Source organism: Hermetia illucens, chromosome 3, assembly GCF_905115235.1.
Source record: "Hermetia illucens chromosome 3, iHerIll2.2.curated.20191125, whole genome shotgun sequence".
Taxonomy (NCBI): domain Eukaryota; kingdom Metazoa; phylum Arthropoda; class Insecta; order Diptera; family Stratiomyidae; genus Hermetia; species Hermetia illucens.
Genome location: NC_051851.1, coordinates 64016298 through 64041237, shown reverse-complemented (window position 1 = coordinate 64041237; position 24940 = coordinate 64016298). Strand labels below are relative to the sequence as shown.

Below are 24940 nucleotides of genomic sequence, written 5' to 3'. Positions count from 1 at the left end.
GTCAAAAACGTTTCGCTCAGTTGGCGAACTTTCAACATTGATATGTCGTTGCTATTTAGTGCTGATATTGTAGCCTGACAGTCGATACGATGATGTGACCTCGCCATATTTGCCACTAACCTACTTCTGCCGCTAATGAAATCGCACATATTTCCGCCTGAAACTTGGTCGTCATTTTTTCAGTTCCTTAATCGGATTTCCCAAGAAGATAAAGTAAAGACTGTACCTATTTTACGGCCAACCAAAAGCGGGTATTGATGTTGAGAGTCAACACCTCCAGCCATCAGGCCATGTAGAGTATATGGACAAGAGAATAATCCCCAGGCACCTACTCAAACGCAAGTTGAAACGTAAACGGCCAAATGAGAACGCCGAAACAGTGGACAACCCAAATTGCACGCTGCTCGATTTCCGAAATTGGAGGATGCTCTCCATCAAGAGGAGGAAGTGGAGATGGAGACTTGCAAGACCAAGGACCGACATCATACTCAAGTGCCATTAAAAAAAGAAGAAGAAGAGTGGCGAAACAACTAAAGAAGATAAGCGACATACTTGATATTGATACTCTCTGCGACTTCGCTAACCCGAAGCGCAATGTAACAGGGACAATAAAACAACGATATAGGCTCTAAAGGACCCTTCAAAAGTCAAAAGAGATAACTAAGCTAGTAGGAAGCAAAGGAATACCGCTGTATTCCTACTGAAAATTAACGTTCTACCCAAACGAGGCCAATGGTTATATCCCACGTCGCCAAAAGGGTTGGAAAATGAGTGTGGCAGAAACCGCGAAGTAAAACGGTCCAGAAAAAAGCACGAATGTTAACAAAAGCGCAGCATGCTGAAAAATCCTGTTTCACTAGCAATAGTTACTTCTTTTATGTTGAAACAGCTGCCAGTAAACCCTCAAATTATTGTGCTGCATATTCAATGCGTGGTCAAAGGGTAGTATAGGTCCCAGGGCGAAACGTGGATTGGTACCCACGATGGAGCATAAAACCTGCGAAATGCCTCCTGAACCAACAACAACAGCTCTACCACCAAACCCTATCTCCACCTCCACGTGGTGACCGCTAGGAGCTCTTTCAGAACGAAAAACTGCAGACGGAGAAGGATCAAGGCGAATCTTCCGCGCCTAAAAACGGGAAAAACTGTACCAACCGGTCCTCCAGGAGATGCGTTGGACAGGGGCCGGTTTCCTGGAGAAGAATCGCTACACCATATATTATAGTGGCCACCCAGTAAACCATGTGCTCGGAGTAGGTTTCTTAGTCAGCGAAAAAATGACACCTGCTGTTATCGGCTTTGAAAACATAAGCGAACGGCTCTGTACTCTGCGCTTGCGAGACAAGTTTAGAAATATAAGCCTCATTAGCGTTCACACCCCTACGGCTTAAAGATCATAAGTCGGTAGGAGCCGATGGAATTACAGCCGATTTGGTTAAATATGGAGGCGACCAAGAACACCAAGTGGTTCATCAATTTGTGCTCAAGGTGTGGGACAGGGAATCAATGCCTGACGACTGGCAAAGAGGTATTATCTGTATCATACATAAAAAGGGAGACATCACGCAGTGCAGCAATTATAGAGGTATCATGTTGCTGAGTACCATCTATAAGATATTCTCAGCTATCTTGCTAGACCGGACAGCACCATACGCCCAGAACATCATTGGCCCATACCAAAGAAACTTCACTCCAGGCAAATCAGTCATAAATCAGATTTTCTCTCTGTGGCAAGCGATAGAAAAACTGTTGGAATATGGACATCTTTTCATCGACTTTAAAGCCGCCTACAGTGTACTGTAGTGTACCGTTATGTCGTATATGAAGTGCTCTAACATACTTCAAGGCCCTGATCCAATATGGATTGTTGCGCCAACGATTATTATTATTATTACGATAGCAAGCATGGCCAAAGTAAAACTGTACACAGCCATGAGAGAATTCGGTATCCCGACGAAATTGATAAGACTGGCTAGGCTGACCCTGACCAATGTGTGACGCCACATAAAAGTAGTAGGATCACTCTCATCGATATCAACAACAGTCTACGGCAAGGGGATCATACGTCCTCTTTAACCTAGCCCTAGAAAAAGTGATCCGTGATGCTGAAGTAAATGCAAAAGATACGATCCTCTTTAAGTCCACCCAACTACTGGCCTATGCTGACGATATCGACAACATGGGAAGGACCACCCGAGACATACAAACTGCCTTCATCCAAATCTAGCAGGTGGCGATCGGCGCGAGATCTTGGGCTGCATATCAATGAAGGCAAGACAAAATATATGGTGGCAACTCAGCACCAAAAACGAACCAACCAACAACATCAAACCGCACTGGCCAAACAGGAAGAATAAAGATAGGAAAATACAACTTTGAGACCGTTGATAATTTCTCCTATCTAGGGTCGAAAATCACAACCGATAACAGTTACGATGATGAAATCCGCGCACGATTGTTGTCAGCCAACAGAGCCTATTTCAGATAACAAAAACTGTTCCGCTCGAAACGTCTCACCATACGGTCGAAGCTCTTACTGTACAAGACAATAATCTTTTCAGTCCTCATATATTCCTCGGAAACTTGTGTTCTTATCAAGAAAAATGGAGAACTCTTGGCCGCGTTCGAGAGAAGAATCCTCCGAAGAATTGTTGGCCCCCTACATAAGGATGGATTCCATAGCCAACATAACGACGAAATCTATGTGCGATACCGGTCAGGTTGTGGATAAAATCCGGCTCAATAGGTTACGGTGGACGGGTCAATTAATCCGTATGGATGAGGATGATCCAGCCCGGAAAGTCTATAAGGGCAATATCTATGGTAGGAAAAGAAGACGAGGCACACCCTGCATGAGATGAAGCAATGGCGTGATGATATGCAATCTTAAGAATCGGATATTTCCTGAATTGTTGAAAGAATGCAATTGTAACATTGATTCCAAAACCTGGAAAAGATGCCATTCAAGTTAAATCGTACAGAATGATAAGCTTTCTTCCAACAATATCAAAAGTGTTCAAAAAGCTGATACTCCAGAAGCTATTGCCAATTCTAGCTGTCAGCAACGTTATACCTGATCATCAATTTAAGTTTAGAAAACAGCATAATACATTAGAACAAGTCCACCGGATTGTATCAGAAATAAACAATGTTCGCGAAGGAAGATGTTGTACAGTAGTATTTCTAGATGTAATGCAAGCATTCGACAAGGTTTAGAACGCTGGGCTTATAAACAAAATCAAACGACTACTCCCTGGCTGTTTTCATAATCTATTAACATCGTATTTAACGAAACGCCGAGTCCAGATGAAATACGAAGATACTCTCAGTGAATAACATAAAATCAGAGCGGGAGTTCCTCAGGGCGGTGTACTCGGTCCTGCAGTGTATCTTATCTACAGGGCCTAATTTCCTGTTAGCGGGTTAATCACCACAGCTTCCTTTGCTGACGACATCGCAATCTTAAGTTCGCATGCAGTCCCTTCCCTTCCCTTCCCTTTGCACCTGGAATGGCATTTAAGGGAAAAAGAAAACTGGCTTCAAATGTGGAGGATGAAAGCTAACGAGTCGAAGTGTGTGCAAGTAACTTTGACTTTCCGAAAAGGAAATTCTCCTCAAGTGAAGTTCAACATCACTATACTCCAATCGGATGACCTCGACAGAAGACTCACCTGGAAACGGTACACAGAGGCGAAAAATCAACAACCTCAAATTAAGTTTAAAAACTTTTTGTGGATGCTTCACAAAAAATCCCCACTTACTTTGAACTGTAAGTTGCTGATCTACAAATCGGTGCTTAAGCCTGTGTAGACTTATGGGATTCAACTATGGGGCTCTGCCAAACCATCTAATCAATCTGCATCTGCAGTCGCAGTCAGAAATTCTGAGTGCTAATTGGTATTTCCACAAAGTCGATCTCATTAACGACTTAGAGACCGAGACAATACTGAAAGAAATTGGACGGGAGAATACTGAAAGAAATTGGGTGTTCCGCTACTAAACACAGACACAGACTGAAGAGTCACCCCACAACACAATGGCTAAGAGAATTTCGTCTCATCGGAAATCCAAGTGGCTGAAAAGAGTTGACCCCCGGGACCTCGAAAAGGCGTCTACATTGCGACCAGTCTAAATATTTTGCTCTTTTTTTTGAAGTTTTCTGTTTGTCTGTCTGTCTGTCATACGCATTTTTCTCGGAGACGGTTATAGCAATTGATACCAAATTTGGTGGAAAGGTGCGAACTAGGAGTGCGTTACATCCTTATACATCGAATCTAAGGGGGTCTCCATACATGCAAAAGGGGTGTTAATTTTTTTCATTAAATATAGTCATGTAAGGTATTAAATGAACGGTCTCGGTTAGTACTCTCCGAGGCCATTTTTGACATTTGATGGAAAGATAGGGAGTGCGGAGGACGAAAGTGATAATTTCTTTAACGGACCCATTCTCAAAAACTACCAAACCGAAAATTCTGAAAAAAGTCACGAGGCTGCCACTGTATGGTGTTTAGGTTCCAAAATACCCTCCAACCGATATCTGTTCAAATAAGGTTAATAATAGTATATTACTGCAATTTGAAGTAATCGTCTGCTATTCCAAGGAACACTACTTAAGGGAAGCAAAGTAACGGATAAAAGGCCCTGCCAGATATTACCCAAATCTCTAAGAGAATCAGCTTTTCTCACGCGGACATCGTACAGACAATTGTGGCATATACATAGATCACCCTTATCAGAAAAGGGGGACACGTAAGAGCGACTTACTTTGCAGAACAGCGAACACCGGATATGCGAAGCTGAATGCTACGAGAGAGGCGTCAACTGTCAAGTAATGCTTCCAAGAGGCAATACGGCAAAACACAAATCACCGTAACCGGTTTACCAACGGAATATATAATAAAAGAAATGATTGCCATCCACATCTTGATGGGGGTTACCTGAAATGCCTTTCAACACCCCCCACGGCTTCCCGAGACGCTCGCACTCTTCCTCTACTGTTCCGCGCCAAGTCCCCTTGGGGGGTCGCCACGTCGTTCGCCATTTTAAGAGAGTGATTCCACTGCATGGCGTAGCCCGCAATGGAATTGTCGCCCCACCTTAAAGTGTACGGGTGCCAACGACTAAAGTTCTTCGTTTGAGATAGTGCTAAGCCAAATGACTCAAATGACGCAGACAGGAATTGACGAAAACTTGCGGCTTTTAGGAAACAGTGGAGTTCACAGAAAGAACACTAGCACAGAACAGTCTCAACTTGATCTTGGTGTGAAGATAACTGCATTTTCAGATTTTAAACACGGCAACGAAAGCGGATCTAACTCTGTTAATGCATCAGGCAACATCAAGTTCGGCAATATCGTCAACAGAAACCATGCTTCCAGGATATACAAATTGATCCATGCTCTCGACGATACTGTGCCCACTAATACAGATAGGGAGAGTGCGATGACCCGTCAGACTGAGAACCTTGGTTTTGATGATGTTTGTCTTCATTCTAATTCCACTTGACTCTCTTTCCAAATTCAGAGACATTACGCCAAGGTCCATGACGCGGTGAGAGAGCAAATAGATGTCATCAACGCAGTCGAGGGGTTTGAGGAAAGATGAATTCTTCCAAGCCCTCCGAGCAATGCAGCTTCAAAAATGTCACCGACAACAAAAAGAAATAATATCGATGACGGAGCGGGCTCAGTTTTGGACCTCAAAATCTTCCGAGACTTTACCTCGATACTACATACATACATATGTCGGCTTCATACTCATATCACCCTAATAACAGCTATTAGTTTCTCTGGAATGCCCCTCCTGTGTAAAGCATTCCAGATACATTCCACGCTACCGAAAGCTTCTCGAAGTCGATGAAGAGTCCACTGTTCCAAAATAATCCGTAGGGTGCTTTTGTGGTCAACGAGGAAGGATTTGGAACGAAAACCAGCCCGCTCTCTGTCGATCGAAATTTTTGGATGTTCTTCGATGCGTTCCAAAATTATTTTAGCCATTAGCTTTGCGACGGCAGAAGGCACGCGGATAATGGTCCACTTGTTACACTCAAAACGGGGATCTTAATAGTTATCCATTTCTTCCACTCTTTGGCAAAGTTCTCGGATTCCCAAGATTTCCGTATGAGTAGAAGCAGCCAATCTGCAGAAATTGCGGGTACAGCGATAAATAACTCTGCGGGGAGACCGTCAAGCCCAGCAGCTTTACTTCTTTTGGTTGCATTGATGGCCGAAATGATTTCTCATCTGTTTTGAGGAGCAGTCCGCATCCGCCAAACCATTTCATCCACAAAAGGAACCTTACCACATGTAATACCGTTAACAACTATGGTGAACTGTTATTTCCATCTCTTCGGTTGTTTCTCATCGCAGATGACGGCATTCACAGAACCATCGGAAAATTTGCGACCACATGCAAGCTCTTTCGTAATGCAGTATACATTTCTGAAATCATCACGATCCGCGACATCCTCCGCTTCCCTGACAACAGCAAACTCTGTTTTGACAAGTATACTACGCTGAACTTCTCAGGATTTCACTCGGTATCGGAGTTCGAGCGCGTCACACCGCCATCACTCACAGCGGTCAGTAGAGCTGTCAACCCCTTTCGTTCACCGATCCGCTTGCTCGAATCTGCAGTCAGCCATATCTTATGACAGCGCTTCCGAATGGAGCGGACAACCTATGCAGCACCCAAGGAAAGAGCAGCCCAATGCTCATCGATATCCTTCGACGGGTTGCTCAGTATACCTGCCACTGTCGTCCGATCAGCAAGATACTGTCCAGAGACAGCTGGATCATACATGGAGTGGAGGTTGTACTTAGGGGGTTGCAGCTCTCCAACCCTGCAAGAGGTGGCGGACGCTACACGCAAGCGAACGTGAGTGACCGTCAGATTTCGATCCCTTTTGAGGTCGATATTAGTGCCTTCCTTGTTACGTACATCCAGAAGGATCTCTCAGCAATGTGCTGTTAAAGATCACCTGTCATCATCACAATGTCAGCTTTAGGAAACAGCCTCCAAACTACGTTTTATTGCTCATAGGATGCATCCTTCTCCACCAAGTCTCCGTTGATGCATAGCATTAGACAATTGTGATGCTCCTGAACCTGGACTGGAATTTTATAGTTAGAAGTCTGTCAGAAACCGACTCTCAGGTCAACAGAACGCGCCTTACGGTGGGCATCAGAAGCAACCCGGCACCAGATACACTTCTGCTAATACTCGGCTGTCCAGTAAGAAATGCAATGCCATTAGTGTGATAAGAGGGAGAGGAATACTCTCCAGAGACCCACCATCTTACTTCGCTTAGGCCCGCACAGCCTATATCGTTGGAATTTCTGTTAGAGCTGGAAAAAATGAGCATTCTGAAGACCCTGACCACCATTGTTAAGGAGAGTGCGCACATTCCAGAAACCAATCATATCGAATCTTTGGGCCAGTGGAGGTGAATAAAAGATGAGCAATAAAATCAAGCAAGAACTATACCTATCATACGGCGAACTAGAAGCCGGCATACGTAGAACGTATGGACTAAAGACAAGTTGAAAGGTTAACGACCAAATTAAAAACGCCGAAACAGCTGGGAGGACTCAGTGGACAACGCCAGTTACACGCTGCTCGGTTGCCGAAATAATAATAATAAAATATTGGATCAGCGCCTTGAAGTGTGTTAAAGCAATTCATTCAAGACCGTAACGGTACATTACAGGATTATAGTACCCTATAGGAGGCAATGTGGTCAGCGTTGCGCTCGCCGTAGATTATTATCTTGATTTGACTCAGGTATTCATTCACAGCTGAGTCGACTGGTATCCGACGTCAAATCCCGATTTAAATCTCACTGCCACCAGGGGCCATATCCTGCTCGAGGCTTTCACGGAGCGAGACTTGATGCTTACCAACACGGGAAATGTTTCCACTTTTGTGGGGCAGGGTCGGCTCAATAGTCGATCTGACATATGCGAGCACCACATTGGCGAGGAGAATGACATGATTAGACAGTGAGCATTACACTCATAGCGACCACCAGGTAATTTTTCTTCAAATCAAATATGAGCCATGCGGCAATGTGCGTTTCCGCGAAACTGGACACCAGGGTTGGTCCTGATGCTACTGGGAGGCCACAATCCCGGTGGTGCAAGAAAACGCTCAAATATTGGTGGAATGAAGGGATCGCCGATTTGCGGGATGCATGTTTTCGAACTGGAAGGATCTGCCAATGATCTAGAGGAAGACCGGACTTCGACGAGAAACGGCAAGTATATGTGAACTTTCGAGGTAGACGTAAGTAGACTCTACGGACCAGCAAGCGAGAATACTTCAAGGAAATTTGCGCAGAAGCAGACCAAAGTCCCTGGGGAGGGCGAACACCAGAACTGATCAGTCTGCATCTGCTGCTCGATATCGTAATGGCGCTCTTCCCCCCGGTTAAAGGGGAGCGCAAACAAGACAAGCAACCATTGGACGTCTACACCACACCTACGGTAACTGAGGAGGAACTTGCCCAAATTTTCCGGAGAATTGGTGATAACAAAGCATCCGGTCTGGACCCAACTGGTTTATCAGTGTATTTGAAACATGCCTGGTAGAAGGAGTTTTCCCCGACCGGTGAAAGAGGCAAAAACTAGTTTTGCTTCCGAAGCCAAATAAGCACCCAGGACACCCATCATCATACCGCCCGATTTGCCTCATCAACACACTAAGAAAGATGCTCGAAAGAGCCATCTACAATAGACTGCTCCCTATCATTGAATATAAAGATGGACTATCGGAGCGACAATTTAGATTTCTACAAGCCCACTCAACGATTGACGCCGTAGACGTTGTTTTGAAGCTGGCTCGAGACGCGATGTCGTCTGAAAAATGCTGTGCCGTGGTGACGTTGGACGACTAAAATGCGTTCAATTCCGCCAATTGAGAGTGAAAAAAAGCTCACTGGCTAAAACGGGTGTCCCTAGTTATTTGACTAAGCTCCTCGAAAGTTACCTCTCGGAGCGGACATTTTGGTACGATACGGATGAGCGATCCAAGCAGTACACCGTCACCGCAAGAGTGCCCCAGGGGTCAATGTTGGGTCCCCTCCTGTGGAACGTCTTGTACGCTTGGGTCCTTGTCCTTCCAGTGCCAAAGAAGGCCTCGATAATCGGTTTCGCAGATGATCTAGCTAAACGTTGAAGCGTACGCTATCGAAATCATTAGCGTCATAAATGCGTGGCTGGAGATGGTTCAGCTTGACCTTACGGAACAAAAGGCGGAGGCGGTCTTTATTACCAGCCGTAGGAAGAGGAATACGGTTAATATTCGTGTTGGTGGTCACATCATCACTTCAAAACCGGTTATCAAGTACCTGAGGGCGATGATTAAAGCTAAAATCAATTTCAAGGGACATCTGGAATATGCCTGTGAGAAAGCGGCAATGCCATTAGAACGGCTGATGCCAAACATTGGAGGCCCAAGATACAGTTGCAGATTACTTGTGGTCGGAGTGGTTCGCTCCACACTATTATACGCCCCACCAGTTCGGAAGGAAGCGCTAGCGTGTGAGAGTAATCGGAAGAGGGTAAATATGACTTACCGCTTAGTGGCGCTAAAGGTGTGCAGCGCCTTCAGAACAATATCAGGCGACGCAATGTCTGTTATTGCGGAAATGATCCCGATAGACACGTTGCCTGTATGTGAAAAGGAAAATGATTTCACCTGAAAAGAGTGCAGAATACCGATGAGTACGAGATGAACTACCATCTGACGCAATTCCTGTCAGGTCATGGTGGTTACAGGAACTATCTGCCAATTCAAACTGGATGACTCTCCCTTTTGTCCTGAATTTGGTTGCACATGAATATCTGGTGCATGTTATGTTCTATTTTCACGGTTTTCCTCAGAGAGGAGGAGCCTGGAAGACTACCTGAAAATCAACCTGAGCCGGCATCGTCGGGGAAATGCTGACGTCGGAGAGAAACTGGTGTACGATACACTCCGTAATCAAAAATATACATGAGGAACTTGGAAAAGCGGAGCGCGCAAGGAGGACGCGAAGAACTGAAGATTTGGTCGCTTAAAGTGCAATCCACCCCGCAAAGTACTGCTTTGCGGCGGTTCCGCGGGGAAGGAAAACGGAGAAACTGCGGGTGGTTTTAGTGGGTGAGAATCCCATACGCTGCTGCAACCTGGCGCGGCAGTCTCTTTGTAAAATTTCCACCCCCATCTATAAAAAAAGATACACAGACAGTAAACCGATTTTAATAAGGTTTGTTTTACACAAAACCTTAAAAAGCAGATCAAAGATGGAAGAAAAATATGATTAGGATTGATTGAGTCTACCTTGACTAGAATCGCTAAACAAAGATTAACCGTAACATTCACTATTTACTTTGCTAAAGTCAATGGAAAAGCCTCATAACAATAAAAATATGCTATAAGTATTCATCTCCAACTTGAACTGTTTTGATCACTTGATAAAGAACAGTCAATCACTTTCTTATCTTTTATTGTGCAAATTATTCTTACTTTTATATATTTATAGCATTTGACCTTTTAGTCGTTAAATAAGACTGAGAATCGTAACAATTATAAATTTTGTGACCCTTTTTCTTAAAAAGACCTCATAAGCAATAGAGATCAGCGTTATTATTCGTACTTTTCTTGAACCTATTCCAGTAACGTTTAGATCGAAAAACGGAACACTTAAACGAGACCGCAAATAATCGATTAGAAATTATGCGATTAATATTATTCCTAGTTTGTACCATTGGGACGTTACATAAGTGTTTTGGTGATGAAAGTCCTGACTCCATTCGAACCCAACAAGGATTAATGATGAAAAGTTTCATGAATGAATCAATCAATCCTTGTAATAACTTTTACAAATACGCGTGTGGAAATTGGGCGAAACGCCAAACTATCGGAAAAGGTGAATACAGTTTCGGTGTTCTGGACGTCATAACGAAAAAAGTGAATAAATTTCTGGAAGAATTGATTTTGTTTAATAATTATACATCCACGCCTAGTGAAAAAGTACAAAGCATTCTAAAAAGCAGTGAAGTGAAAAAGATACAAAACTATTTTTCGATATGTCGAGAACAGAAAAAGTTAGAGTATGAACCATACATCAAGGCCTGGGGTATCCCAGGTGGATGGCCACCTTTGAATTCCAGTTGGAGCAATCAAACCTTTGATTGGTTGAATATTACGGCACAATTGAAGCTGATCGGAGTACAATCTCTTATCGACGTGAAAGTAGCACCCTGTTACAACAATGCAACCCGCAATAAAATTTATATTCTCCCGGCGAAGTTTCCTGTTTTCAAACCTTCAACATACGAAGAAAACCCTTTCATAAAACGGATAATCTCAGGATTTATATCGAGGCCGTTGGAGTCATTTGGTTTAAATGAATTGCAAATCGGCAAAATTGTATCGGATGTACTGACCTTCGAAATTAAATTGGCCGGCATTTTTCCTGGGAATAGTCAACAAAACGTGGAACTGGAAGAGATGACTTTAGAAGCACTACAAAGACTAATGCCAGATATCGACTTCCAAAGGTTTTTGAACATAGTATCCGGGAATGTTGTCAATAAGTCGCAAGAGGTGACGATAAGTTATCGGTCGTATTTCAGGAATCTATTAGAACTGATAAACGGAACCGAGCCCGAAGTTTTAGCAAATTTTTTCTTATACAGATTTTGCCTACAAATCAACACCATCGGTGATGTTGACGTTTTTTGCAGGGATGAAGTTATCACTTATATGGGCTTTGTTCTCGGATATGTTTACAATCTGGCTTCCAACGACGAAATAAATAATGAAGATGTTAAGACCATTGCGCATAGCATTAATCGTGCATTTCAAGATACAATTCGAAATATTTCCTGGCTGGATCAGGACACGAAGGACGAAGCACTAGTGAAGCTCAATAACCTACTTTTAAAAGTTGGTGCCTCTGATGACAATCTTGTGTTCAATAACATCCAAGAAGAATTCACACTTATTGAACTTGACCCTAATGATTATTATAGAAGTTACTTCAAACTATCTGCGTTTTCCACGCGAAAGTTATTCAGAGAGTTGCACAAGACCAATAAGAGAAGTGAATCAAACTATAATACCGCAAAGGTTAATGCGTTTTACGATAGTGCTAGAAATCATATATTCGTACCTACAAATATCCTACAAAGTCCAGTATATAATTTTCACTTTCCGTACAGTGTTAAATACGGTGCACTAGGAACGATCATGGGTCACGAGATTACACATAGCTTGGATGCAACTGGGCGACGATACGACTCAAATGGAGCAATCCGAAGCCGGTGGACAGAACAGTCCGAAGAAGAATATCTTAATCGAATACAATGTTTGGCAATACAATACGCCAAATATACACCCTCTTCCCTAAACACATCGGCCAAGAGTATAGGGAGAAACACACTCAATGAAAATATTGCTGATAATGGTGGAATACGCCAATCCTATCAAGCTTACAAGGATTGGTATGTGAAACATCCTAACGAGCAGGAAACCTTACCGCATCTTAATCTTACCAACACCCAACTTTTCTTCCTAAGTTTCGCCCAATTCTATTGTGAAATGAACGCACCAGCTGCTCTGTTTTTAAAGACATTAACTCACAACCATAGTTTAAACAAACATCGTGTTATTGGAACATTATCAAATTTCGAGGAATTTTCAAAAGAATTTAACTGCCCGGTTGGCTCTAAACTGAACCCTGCTACAAAATGTAGAGTTTGGTAGCGGAAGAGACGCCGAACTGGAAGCGAAGAGATGCCGAAAGAGGCTGTAATGGAAGAGAATTGTGCCATGTTTTGAAAAAGGATCATTATTACTATTCCACTGTAGAAAGGTACAAACACAGAATTACAAAATAAATATTTATTAAAAATGTTGAACTATTTTTTTTATAAAAAAGTTAAATAGTTAACAATAGCAGAGTAACAGAAAAGCTTCTCATTTTCTCGTTTTTGTTGTTTGTTGCTAACAATGGTCCCTCCTTTTCAGTGATAAGCTCCTCTAAGATATAGCACACCTGGTTGAAACCCAGCAAGTTCGGTGACCAAGTAACACGCAAACAGCAATCTTTATTGGAACCACATAAACCCAAGAGAAGTTCGGCTGGAGCACACACTGATTTTTATAAAACACCGTGTCACGCACGGTTCCAAACCATTCCCGTGAATCTTCAGCTAGCAGCAAATGGCAAATGGCATCCAGATCGAGCAATGGCGCAAGATCTTGGGTTCTTAGCAAGAAGAATTGCGAACTCTTGGCCGCATTCGAGAGAAGAATCCTCCGAAGAATTTTTGGCCCCCTACATGAGGATGGACGATTCCGTAGCCTACACAATGACGAAATCTATGAGCGATACCATGACCGTCCGGTTGTGGATAAAATCCGGCTCAATAGGTTACGGTGGGCGGGTCACTTAATCCGTATGGATGAAGATGATCCCACCCGGAAAGTCTATAAGGGCAATATCTATGGTAGGAAAAGAAGACGAGGCAGACCCTGCCTAAGATGGAGCGATGGCGTGGGCCAGGACGCCAGACAGCTTTTAGGGATATCGAATTGGTGGACCTCGGCGCAAAACCGGGATGTCTGGAGTTCCTTATTAAGGCAGGCCTAGACCGGATACCGGTTGTTGCGCCGTTGATGATGATGATGAACAGAGGTCTTGGAGCTGAAGCATCGACAAATAATCTTCACAACTACCTGAAGAAGATTATTAGTGATACAGTCAGCCTTAAAAAAATCAGAACGACTGATTCGTCGATGAATATAATCCAGCAAGGGAAGAAGAATGCTTCATACCCAATAATGTAGTATTTTCAAAGAACGCGGGCACGCGGAGAGACACGAACTCCGGTGAGTGGAAAAGAAAACTTCACAGACAGATAAAGCAAAAAATTGAAGAACCAACAGGTCTGTGAACTCGAAAAGTACAGAGAGCAACCGTACAAGCCGCGGAAATTGTACCAACAAATCAGCAGGATTAGGCGTTATATACATCGATGCTCACCCTGCCTAGGTGAAGATTAAAATCTGATTTCCGACCGTACGGTCCCATACATAAAAATGGAAATATCACGCAGCGCAGCAATTATAGAGGTATCACATTGTTGAGTCCCACTATAATATATTCTCCGCTATCTTGCTAAACCGGATAGCCCAACCCATACCAAAGGGGATTCATTCCAGATAAATCAGCAACAGATCAGATTTTGCCTCTGCGGAGAGCGATGGCGAACTGTTGGAATATGACCACCAGTTGCACCATCTTTTCATCAACTTCAAGACCTCTTCTGATGGCATAGGGTAAAATTGCACATTTATGTCCACTCAACCACTGGCCTACGCTTATGATATTAATATTATGAGAAGAACAATCCGAGAGGTATTCCAAGTTTTTCAATAAGGTCTGCGATTTGATAGAAAAAACACAATTTTATGGTTTGAAACAGACTTTGCTATCCAGTATAGGCACCGTAAATATCAATACACTTGTTCCAACGAGATTCTAAGTGAATTCCATCAATGAATTGAGAAGCTGGAATGGTTGCAAAATAAGCTTCCATAGCTGTTATGACATCATCATTTGATGAAAAACGTTTCCCACGCATGAATTTTTTTAGGTCGGGAAACAGGCCCATGGTGTTTAACGTAGGTACCTGTCGTGGAGACCTACGGTCCTCTTCAGACACGGATTGAATTTGTGATCACAATCAGAGCCCCGCTGAGACAGGCAACAATGGTACCAGTCTATACAAAGTGCATGGCTTAGCATTCATACTGGTGGATGCAAGAATTACCTAAATCTCTACCGAATTATGGAGTACGGCACCCGTGTTGATACGCAACACCACGTCGAGGCCCGAAGGTCTCTTCTCGCTTGAGCATAACCACAACCACCATGAAACTCCCACTAGGGGGGCCAACGGGTAAATAACCGAGCTGTACTCACATACAACGGAAGTTCACCCGAAGTATGAGAGTCCAGGGGCTTTCCCGGTTCCCATGGTACCAGTATACCCCTGGTAAGGTTTCGTGACCAATTTGCCACTTCAGATGAGTCCCCATGCAGACTCGGGTCTGATCGCCCTAATTAGGTCTTTGGTCATCACGGCCGGCAAACCAAAGTGAGTACAGCGTCTCCCGGTGCCATTACTATGGAGGTTCTCCTCAGCCACTTGGTTTTGGTTTGGCCGACAGGGTTGTCGCCCCGCCTTCCTCACCGCCACCTCTGAGCACCAGGTAGGGAAACAGGTGGAAGTCGCTAGGGGCCAAATCTGGTGAATACGGTGGATGCTCCAACAATTCGAACTTGAATTCATAGATTTTAACCATTGCCAAAATGCTCTTGTGACATGTGCATTGTCCTGGTGGAAAAGAAATTTTTCCTTTAGCAAACCAAATCTTTTTTCCCGAATTTTTTCTCCATCTTTTCTAAGGTTACAATAATGTACAGAATTTATTGTTTTACCAATCCACAAACAAAATTTATTTTGCATCCCAAAAAACTTAAGCTAACAGCATCTTGAGAGATTTTTGGACACGAACTCTTTCCAGAACCAGGTTCACACCACTCTTTAGCCTCTTGTTTTGATTAACGATCATGGTGATAGACCCAAGTCTCATCCATGGTGATGAATTGACGCAAGAAATTCACTTCACCCTTTCGAAAACGCTCTAAATGTTGCCGAGAAAGTCAAATTCAAAAGTGTTTTTGTTCCATTCTTAGCGAATGCGGTACCTATTGTGAACACAACTTTCTGAAACCCAATACTTCAGTCAAAATATTGCTTAAATTGCTCAATAAGACATCTAGGCCTTCTACTAAATCTCTCGATTTTCCAATATCCTGTATTTTTTTGCGATTTCTGGACTTGATGCTGTTTTTGGACGTCCTTAATATGAATCATCTTCAAGGACCACGTTTAAATTTAGCAACCCGTCTTTCTACTGTACTAATTGAAAGCGAAGATACCTTATACACTTTAAACATTCGTTTATAAATTTGCTTTGCTCCCAGCGGAAAATAAAAATTCAATCACTGCACGATGCTTATTTTTTTTCCCATAAAAAATATTGCGACACGTCGATACTAAATGGCTTGTAAACGAAGAATGAATTGACAGATTGAAATGAAATTTGACATATGTTCATATGAAGACTGTACCAACATAGCAAAAAAAGGCTGGCAGCAAAGCTCTCTCTTACGGAACCGTAAAACTTATTGAACAACCTTGTAGTGTATCTTCAACCAAATCGAGCAGGTGGCAATTGTTGCGGTGTGTTTAGCGCTGAAGTCACTTCTCAACCCACGGAAAGCCGTTGGTTTAAACTGTTTGCGGCTGGCGATTTCAGCTCGTTGAAGCTATGTGGCCAACCTGAGCCTTAAATAATTAAGGACGCGCTATAGAACAAGGTAAAACCAGATCCACGTTCCATGGTTCTAAGAAAACAATCTTCATCTGGCGGAAATCAGCAAAACAAAAAATCTGCACAAATGGGTCTCGCACGAACCAACTGATACGCATAAAAAATATGACATGACGCGTGCCTTTATCCCCAGAATCGCAACAAAAATGAAACACTTTTTAGTCGAATTGTTACGTGTGCTAAATAATTGGTTGAATGAAAAGAAATCACCAAAACATTGCCTGTAAACGGACATTCACCAAAAGAAGCTGATGGTCTCTGTTTGGTGGTCTGGCTCAGGTATCATTGGCAACAGCTTCAAGAAACCGAGCACATTGATAAAAGTGGATACCTGACGCAGGTAATTAGGCGAAATTATGCGAAATCTTGTAGTTAAACAATTGAAATTGACGAACAAATCGGCTGCCACACTCCTGCATGACAATTCTTAACATTGTCATTCTGCCAAAATAATCATGGAAATACTACAGGAGTAGAAGTTGGAAACCCGTCACTCATCATATCTGGTACACGTCGCACCCAACGATTACCAAATTTGGACAACTTCTTGGTGGAGAAAAAAATTCAATTCCACAAAGGCTCTGAAATCGACCCTCGGTAGTTCATCGATTTCCATGAACGGATAAGAAGGTGGAAGGTGTTCATATTATTTTCATTACAAATAAACAGTTTAAATAAGAAAACAAATTGACTGAATTCGGGCTTTTTATTTATTTATTTCATAGGAAACGAGTTAGAGTCTTTAATGCCCAACAATTACCATTATTATTATTGTTCTGTGCGAATAGCTGAGTTGTTAGAGCACAAGGCTGTTGTATGGAAGGTCGCGGGTCAAATCGCACCAATGACAGTGGTGACGTATCCTGATGTGACGCCGGATACCAGTCGACTCAGCTGTGAATGAGTACCTGAGCCAAATCAAGGTAATAATCTCGGACGAGCCTAATCTAGCGCTGGTGGTGGGGGCCGGTGGTAGGTTATCCGTTGAGAACTCAACGCAACATCGAGCACGTATGCAGAATGATGAACTTCTGCATGATTTGAATCAGACTGTGTCAAAGTCCCAGGACATCAAGGGAAGCCGTGAGGGATTTAGGTACAATACCTGTAGCTGACAATATTATAAGAACTACAAGAGACGCCAAATTTCTTTGATTTCCCGACCCAGTGGCTCATAGTTCACCTTCTTCTCCACGTACTTCCGTTCGATGCTGCTATTATGGGAAATAGCAACATCAATAATATACGCGGAGCGGCTCGTCTTGTTAACGAACAGTACGTCAGGCTTGTTATGTGGAATATGGCGATCAGTCAGAACTTGTCGAATCCAATACATGCAGTCCGTCTCAGCAAAGAGCTCCCCGGCACACAGTTCGACAAATGCAAATCAACAAATAGCTGCCAAAGACAGTTCACGTGTTTACCGTGCATTGCCATCGTCTTCCATTCGTCGATCCGCTCATGGTCCAACTTTACCCCACTCAGAAGATTGAAAGATCGATCTTTCAAGTTAAGTGGAGGCAGTCCACCGTCTGCCTTACAGACAACCACATGCAAAGGACTAGCCTGATCTTTGCATTAAAAATAAGCGCGCAGCGAGTCGACTTGGCGATGATGTTGTGCCGCAACGTCAACCACGCCCCTACCTTCGATGTCACGAGGCAGGCTCATCCGCTCCACGGCAGAGTTTGGATAATGCATTCAAAATTTAGGCTTAGTTGTTCGTATTCGCCGCTGGATATTTTCCAGATCGGTCTTCGTCCACGGCAATATTCCGAATGCATAAGCCAGTGAAAGGATAGCGTATAGTTTCACTGCGTTTATTTTATTCTTGCAGAATTCCTAGGTACTTTTAGAAGTCTGTCTCGGTCATACCTTCGATGTGGAGGTCACCAATGCTATGTCCGGCATGCGGCTTATGATGACCTCTGCGAATGCCTTGGATTCGACACTTATCTAATCCAAACCCCATCCGAATATCACGGCTGAACATGTCTATTATACGCCAGTACCAGCATACAGCTTGATGTCATCTAAATACATCAAATGTGCCAGTTCGCACTTAGCACGTAGGCCATACTTTATTACAAAACCATGCCCTCTAGTATTATTCAGTAGCCATGAAAGGGGTTTCAGTGCATGCAAAATCAAAGGGGACTCAACGAATCCCCCTAGGAGATGCCCCTCCGTATACGGATGGGCGCTGAGGTATTAGCATCCTCAGATGTACGCACTGATAAGGTGGTATGCCACCCTTCCATAGCTGTCGCCAAAAACTTTATGAATTTCGGATCAATGCGATACAGATGTAGAATATCGATTAGCTAGGTATACGGAACGCTATCAAAAGCCTTGGCATAATCGATATAGCAACTAAAGACGTTTCTTTGGCCTCTAGTTGCTTGTCCTACAATTACCGAGTTGATAATGAATTGCTCTTTGCAGCCCCTTGACCCAAATCGACAGTCCTTCTACTCCTCGGACAGAATGTTGTTGGTCTCGAGGTGCGCATTGACCCTTCCACTAATAATGGACGTGATGAATTTGTAAAGGGTTGGTAAGCAAGTAATCGGTCTTGTGTCTGCGGGGTCCTGCACCGTGTCCTTCTTAGGGATGAGGTAGGTCATCCCCACAGTGAGGATGGGTGGAAATTCCTCCGCCCCACTTATGATATCATTTATACTGCGTGTGAACCGACTGTGTACGATGGTAAATTTCTTGTACCAGAAATTCTGCACCCGATCCAGACCTGGGCCCCTACACTTCTTCGGTAACATCCGCAAAATTCATGCCAGGCGTATTGGCATGGCGGGTGTCTTCGGCGGTGATCCACTCAGCGTGCTCAGCATGCTGGGCCGATAATCCCCAAAAGTCCACACCAGTATTCTTTCCCTTCCGTCACCGAAAGCTGCCCTGTCTGGACAGCTCCGCTGGTGCCTCACGTATGTTGTATTCTGGACATGTCTGCTGTGACTTTCACCATACCATCGTAACCGACTTCAAACGACAGAAAATTGAAATTCAGGACACACTAAAGCAGAAATTCGGGACACACTAAAGCAGATTTAGTGTGTCCAGAATTGCAACGGATATTTCACTGGGGATGGCATAGTTCCGGTAAACCCTCTGCAACATATTCTTCCCCCATATGCTGGCATTTCCAGAGCTCGATTGAGTCAACCTAGCAATCCCCTGCCTTAGTGACTCACGCCGACGTTCGAGACGAATTTTCCATGGTGGATCTCTTTGGTCACTCAAACCAATAACACGAAAGCGAATCTTCTGACCGTGCAATCTGACAGCCGTAACTGCACCAAAATACACAAGTGATTGTAATTGCAGCAGCGTCATATCAGCACACAGTCGAGATGCAATCTCATCATTAATTTGAGATAGAATCCTCGAAGTTGCTGGAAATGCGTAGAGCCTGGGAATACGTAGTCTATACAAAGGATCTATATCCGAGAATTCTATACACGCTCTTTGGAATTCGTCCCGAACCTTAGCGGAAACCTTAGCTGGACGGTGGAGAAGAGTGCTGCGGCCAGTACTGAAACTGTTGCCTGCAGTGCGGTGTGGTATTGTTGATGCCGCCGCCTTTGCTCCCAGCGATTCTCGATCACCAGTTTCCGCGATGATCGCAAGTTGAACACGCTCCCCCCCCTGCGGTGGCGTACAGCCATTCAGACTGAAGCTATCCATCCCTCCTCCTTTCACAACCGGGCTTGGGACCGGCGACGGCGGTTGTTATTATTGTATCCGGATAGCCGAGTGGTTAGAGCACAAGGCTGTCGTACAAAAGGTTGTGATTCAAATCTCACTCGTGACAGTAAGAATTGTATCGTGATTTGACGTCGGATACCAATGGATTCAGTTGTGAATGAGTGAGTACCTGTCAAGTCAAATCAGGTTAATAATCTCGGACGTGTGCAATACTAACCACATTGCCTCCTACAGTGTACGGTACTGTACCGTTACGGTCTTGAATGTTTACACATACTACACATTTTAAGGCCCTGATCCAATTGGATTTTTGCGCCAACGATTATTATTATTATTGTTGCTTAATCGAGGAAGAGGGGCTTCAATAACGCAGATAAATTCTTGATTTTCCTATTTCGTAACACCTGCCGGCGACTTCCTTTTTAAGGTTTTGTGCAAACAGAAAACCTTATTAAAATCGGTTTACTGTCTGTCTGTTTGTCCGTCACACGCATTTTTCTGGGAGACGGTTTCAATGACACCAAATTTGGTAGAAGGGGGTGGGGGTCCTCATACATGCAAAAGGGGGGGGGGGGGATGGGGTGTAATTTATTTTCACCAAATACAGTCATGTGGGGTATCAAATTAAAGGTCTCGGTTAGTATTTTTCTAAGCCGGTCTTAGTTTCGACATTTGTTGTAAAGGTAGTGAGTGCGGATGGAATCAGGAGGCTGCCACTATATAGTGCCTGGGCTCCGGAATACCTTCTATACTTATATGTATCTATACAAATAAAGTTAATAATAGTATATTACTATAAATTTTAGTAATTGGCTGCAAAACCCCCTTAAGCTCATGCTAGCACCAGGAAGCAATATAGGGTATAACATAGAGCATGATCTCACCAAGTTTGGTGCAAATGGCATTATTACTAACAAAGTTATAATACGTCAGAGTTGTCACTTCTTTGCAAATTTAAGACTATGAGTGTCAATAACACCCGTGGATATTCTCACATAATATATGCATATATTACGTGCTACGTACTAAGAAATACACAAAACCTTTCGTATCTGAAGCGTCGAGGTTCCGATTTCCCGACTTGTTGTTATACGAGTATCTATGTGTACAGTTTTTCCTCTTTATATGGAGACTTATATCAGGGGGCTTTTTTCGAGTCCCATCTTATTCCATCTTGCAACGAAGCTAACTTAATACTGTCTACCAAATAGAGCAGAATATGAATTGAGCCAAACACAACCTAATTTTGGAATTGATTCGATGAATATTCCTTTACCACCTGAAAACAAATACTTATAGCTACGTAATCCCCTTTGGTAATTTAACTTAAAAAATAAAATGGGGGGAGGGGGTCGATTAAATGGTGTGTTGGAAATTGCGGTCAAATATCCCCAAATTCTCACTAGGGATTTTCTAACGTACACATTTAATTGTAATTAATTGTAATGTAGAACCTGGAAAGCTATGAGAAACCTCACTTTACAAACAAAAGAACAATACAACTGTAGCAAAGAAAGAACTACGTATACTCATCTAGTGAAAGGAGATTCAATTAGTAAAAATTGCCACCAACATAAAGCGTACTAAGGAAACGTAAGAAACTTCGAGAAACCCAACACAGTTTGTATTCCCCACCGGTTTTATTTAACAAGAAAACATCGAAGACCCACAACAAAGCTTCCAGCATTATTAACAAAGGCCGCTGACTGTCTTGTAGGAAACGTAATATATTTATACCACCTCAAAGCTGAGAAAAGCACCTGAACGGGAAGTATAGATACAAAGATACAAAAACATCGGGAAAGTGAAATATTTACACCGAAACGCTTGAATGAATTCTTCCATCGCCGCGTATTCAACCAGAACCTGTCAACAAAGCATCGTTACTGCTACAATGCATAATGTTCATCGTTACAAGAAAGCTTACCATGCCTTATCATCAAACCACTAATGAAGTAAGAAAGAGAAAAATTATGTCAATTTGATATTAATGTCACGTTGTAACTTAATCTAGGCTGCTAACTCCATCTTACAAGGAAAACTTGTTATGCAACAAGTTCGGTGCAGACTATAGAGTATAAAGTTCGATGATCGCGTCTGCACTAGAATCGTGAACGCAAGATTTATAAAGAGCCCATAGACCGAGGGAGACCCCCTCACTTGCTAAATCTAGAACGAGACTAAGGTCTTTTTTGTGAGTATTACGTTCACCTTCGCAGCAGCCGCTATTAGCCAGCATAGATGTTTTAATTATTCACACCGCAGATAGTAGATACATATGCACTATACATTCGAATGTATCTTCTATAGCCATTGGACCTGATTTCTCCAAAATTACCTCTGGCCAGTCAATGACTGAAGTCGGTCACAAAGTTGAACGCCATCGTTCCTTGTTGACTTATTCTAATATGATATTTGTTTGGCATCAGAATGTATCTATGATAGACGCCAGCTATTATGCTGACGAGCCGAAGCTTTCCTATGGAATCTACGGAAAACAACGCGCTAAACAAACGTGACATAACAGTCAGAGTCCCGTAAATCAGAGGTGAAATATTTGAGTTTTTGTTTCTATTCAAACAAGTTCAGAGCTCGTTGGATAATCTATACCATACCATAAATAAGATGCATAGAAATTCACCCTCGACATGTGTTTCTTTGTACTTTTTCACAGTGAAGCCGCAAGAAACGCTGCCCATCGAGAGGCTAATGAATGCGAAACCAACCTGAAAACTAGTTCACAAATCCACACCTCGATTTGAATGCATCTTACAATTGAAACGAAGTTAACTTAATCGGCAGCTACTATATCGCATCGACTATTATTTGATTTCATGACATTGTCACAATTTTACGTGACTGGTGTTGAAAGCGTATTGTTTCCAATGATTAATAAGAGTTCGTAGCTGGAGCCACATATGATCGTATCACACATTTTTCATTTAAGTATCTTTGAGGTATGTAGAAAACAGATGTTTTGGAGGTCAATATGTCCCATATATTGGAATACCTGTTTGTTCGATTTGATTTGTTCGCTTGCAATCTAATGAGCGAATCATCCAAATGCATCGACATATGTGGAGAGACGGTATGCATTCAAAAGCAAGCTTGTATCGATGCATCTAGAACAAACTCGTAGATATTTCCATCACTATTTGTAGAAGATATACTTATATATTGTAGATTATGCCGAACGTGACGATTAGCAATTTTATATAAATGTGGCATTTCGTGGACTGCATGCGATTGGAAAATTTTATTGCCTCAATAAAGGCAAAAAGCGGTATCGTTGTATTCTTCTATTTGCGCTAGACTGCATCTACTTTTATTAATTTTGCTAGAATAATTAAACAGTGACAGACGTGGTCAATATAAAAAACCTTCAATTACTCACGTAGAAATTGTGTCTTTCATTTATCACGCCTCAAATTTAACAGTTGATTGTGCTTATTTGCTACTTTGCGTCACAGTAATTTAATTATGGAATACGGATTAAGTTTGGAAAAATTTACTCTGAAAATTACGTGTGTATTATCCTTTCCGGTTAGTGATAATTTTTTTTTTTTTTGGCGGTCAAATGGTAGTATAGGTCCCAGAGCGAAACGTGGATTGGTACCCACGATGGAGCATAAAACCTGAGAAACGCCTGCTGAACCAACACCAAAAGCTCTACTACCAAACCCTATCTCCACCTCCACGTGATGACCGCTGGGAGTTCTCTCTTTATGTAAAACTGCAGACGGAGAAGGATGAAGGCGGGTCTCCCCCGCCAAAAACCGGGACAAATTGTACCAACTGGTCCTCCAGGTTGGATGTTGGGTAGGGCTGACAACCCTACACGGAAAACCGATGTTACGAAGCCACGAAAGGAGCCTCGGACAGGATGGATCTCACAACGATGAGCCCGGCAACAACAACAGATTAACGATTTGCGCATTTTCTCATGGAACGTGCGCCGCCTCTACAGACCGAATGCTGCTGAGCAGCTAGCCGATACCTTGTCCCAATATAGGGCTGATCTAACAGCGTTAGAAGAGAAGCGATGGACAGGGACAGGTTTTCTGGAGAAGAGCCGCTACACCATATATTATAGCGGCCGTCCAGTAAACCATGTGCTCGGAGTAGGTTTCTTAGTTAGCCAAAAAATGAAACCTGCTGTTATCGGCTTTGAAAATATAGACGAAAGCCTATGCACTCTCTCTCTCATAAACGTTCACGCCCTTACAAAGGAGACTGCAGAGTCCGAGAAGGATACCTTCTACGAGGTAGTTGAGCGGACCCTCGAAGCCTGTTCCAAATATGATATCAAAATCATACTTGGAGATTTCAACAGTCAGGTAGGGACGGAATACCAATGATGACAGGATACGTAGGGGGAATACCAATGATAACGGATTGCGCATTATCCAGTTAGCAGCATCACACGAAATGGTTGTTGGAAGTACCTGGTTTGCACGGAAAGCGGTTCATAAACATACATGAGCCTCTCCAGATGGGACCACTTTCAACCAAATTGACCACGTGCTGATTGAACGCCGCCACCTCTCAGCCTTGATGAATGTCATGGTGCTCCGAGCTCGAATCATGACACCACCTACAATCCCCTCTGACAATCAGGTGAGAGTGAATACTGAAGCGATCCACAACACAGCCCTCCGCGACACCTATAAGAGGGAAATGGATACCGCAATAACCGCAGTCAACAGAGGTCCTGGAGATAAAGCATCGACAAATGATCTTCACCATCACCTGAAGAATGTTA

General features: G+C 43.0%; 2 protein-coding genes across 3 annotated transcripts in view; one reads left to right on the top strand and one right to left on the bottom strand.

Moving 5' to 3' along the window:
- LOC119652553 overlaps positions 1 to 24940 on the bottom strand; it is a 503388-nt gene that overhangs the window by 457215 nt on the left and 21233 nt on the right. The window lies entirely within an intron of this gene.
- Positions 10678 to 12894, top strand: LOC119652551 (neprilysin-4-like). The gene has a single exon (XM_038056755.1). It carries the CDS (start codon positions 10720 to 10722, stop codon positions 12751 to 12753), a length of 2034 nt encoding a protein of 677 aa, XP_037912683.1. The 5' UTR covers positions 10678 to 10719; the 3' UTR covers positions 12754 to 12894.

What these genes read in the sequence shown, in the direction of transcription:
- LOC119652551 (XM_038056755.1), top strand. Translation starts at nt 10,720, where the DNA reads ATGCGATTAATATTATTCCTAGTTTGTACCATTGGGACGTTACATAAG.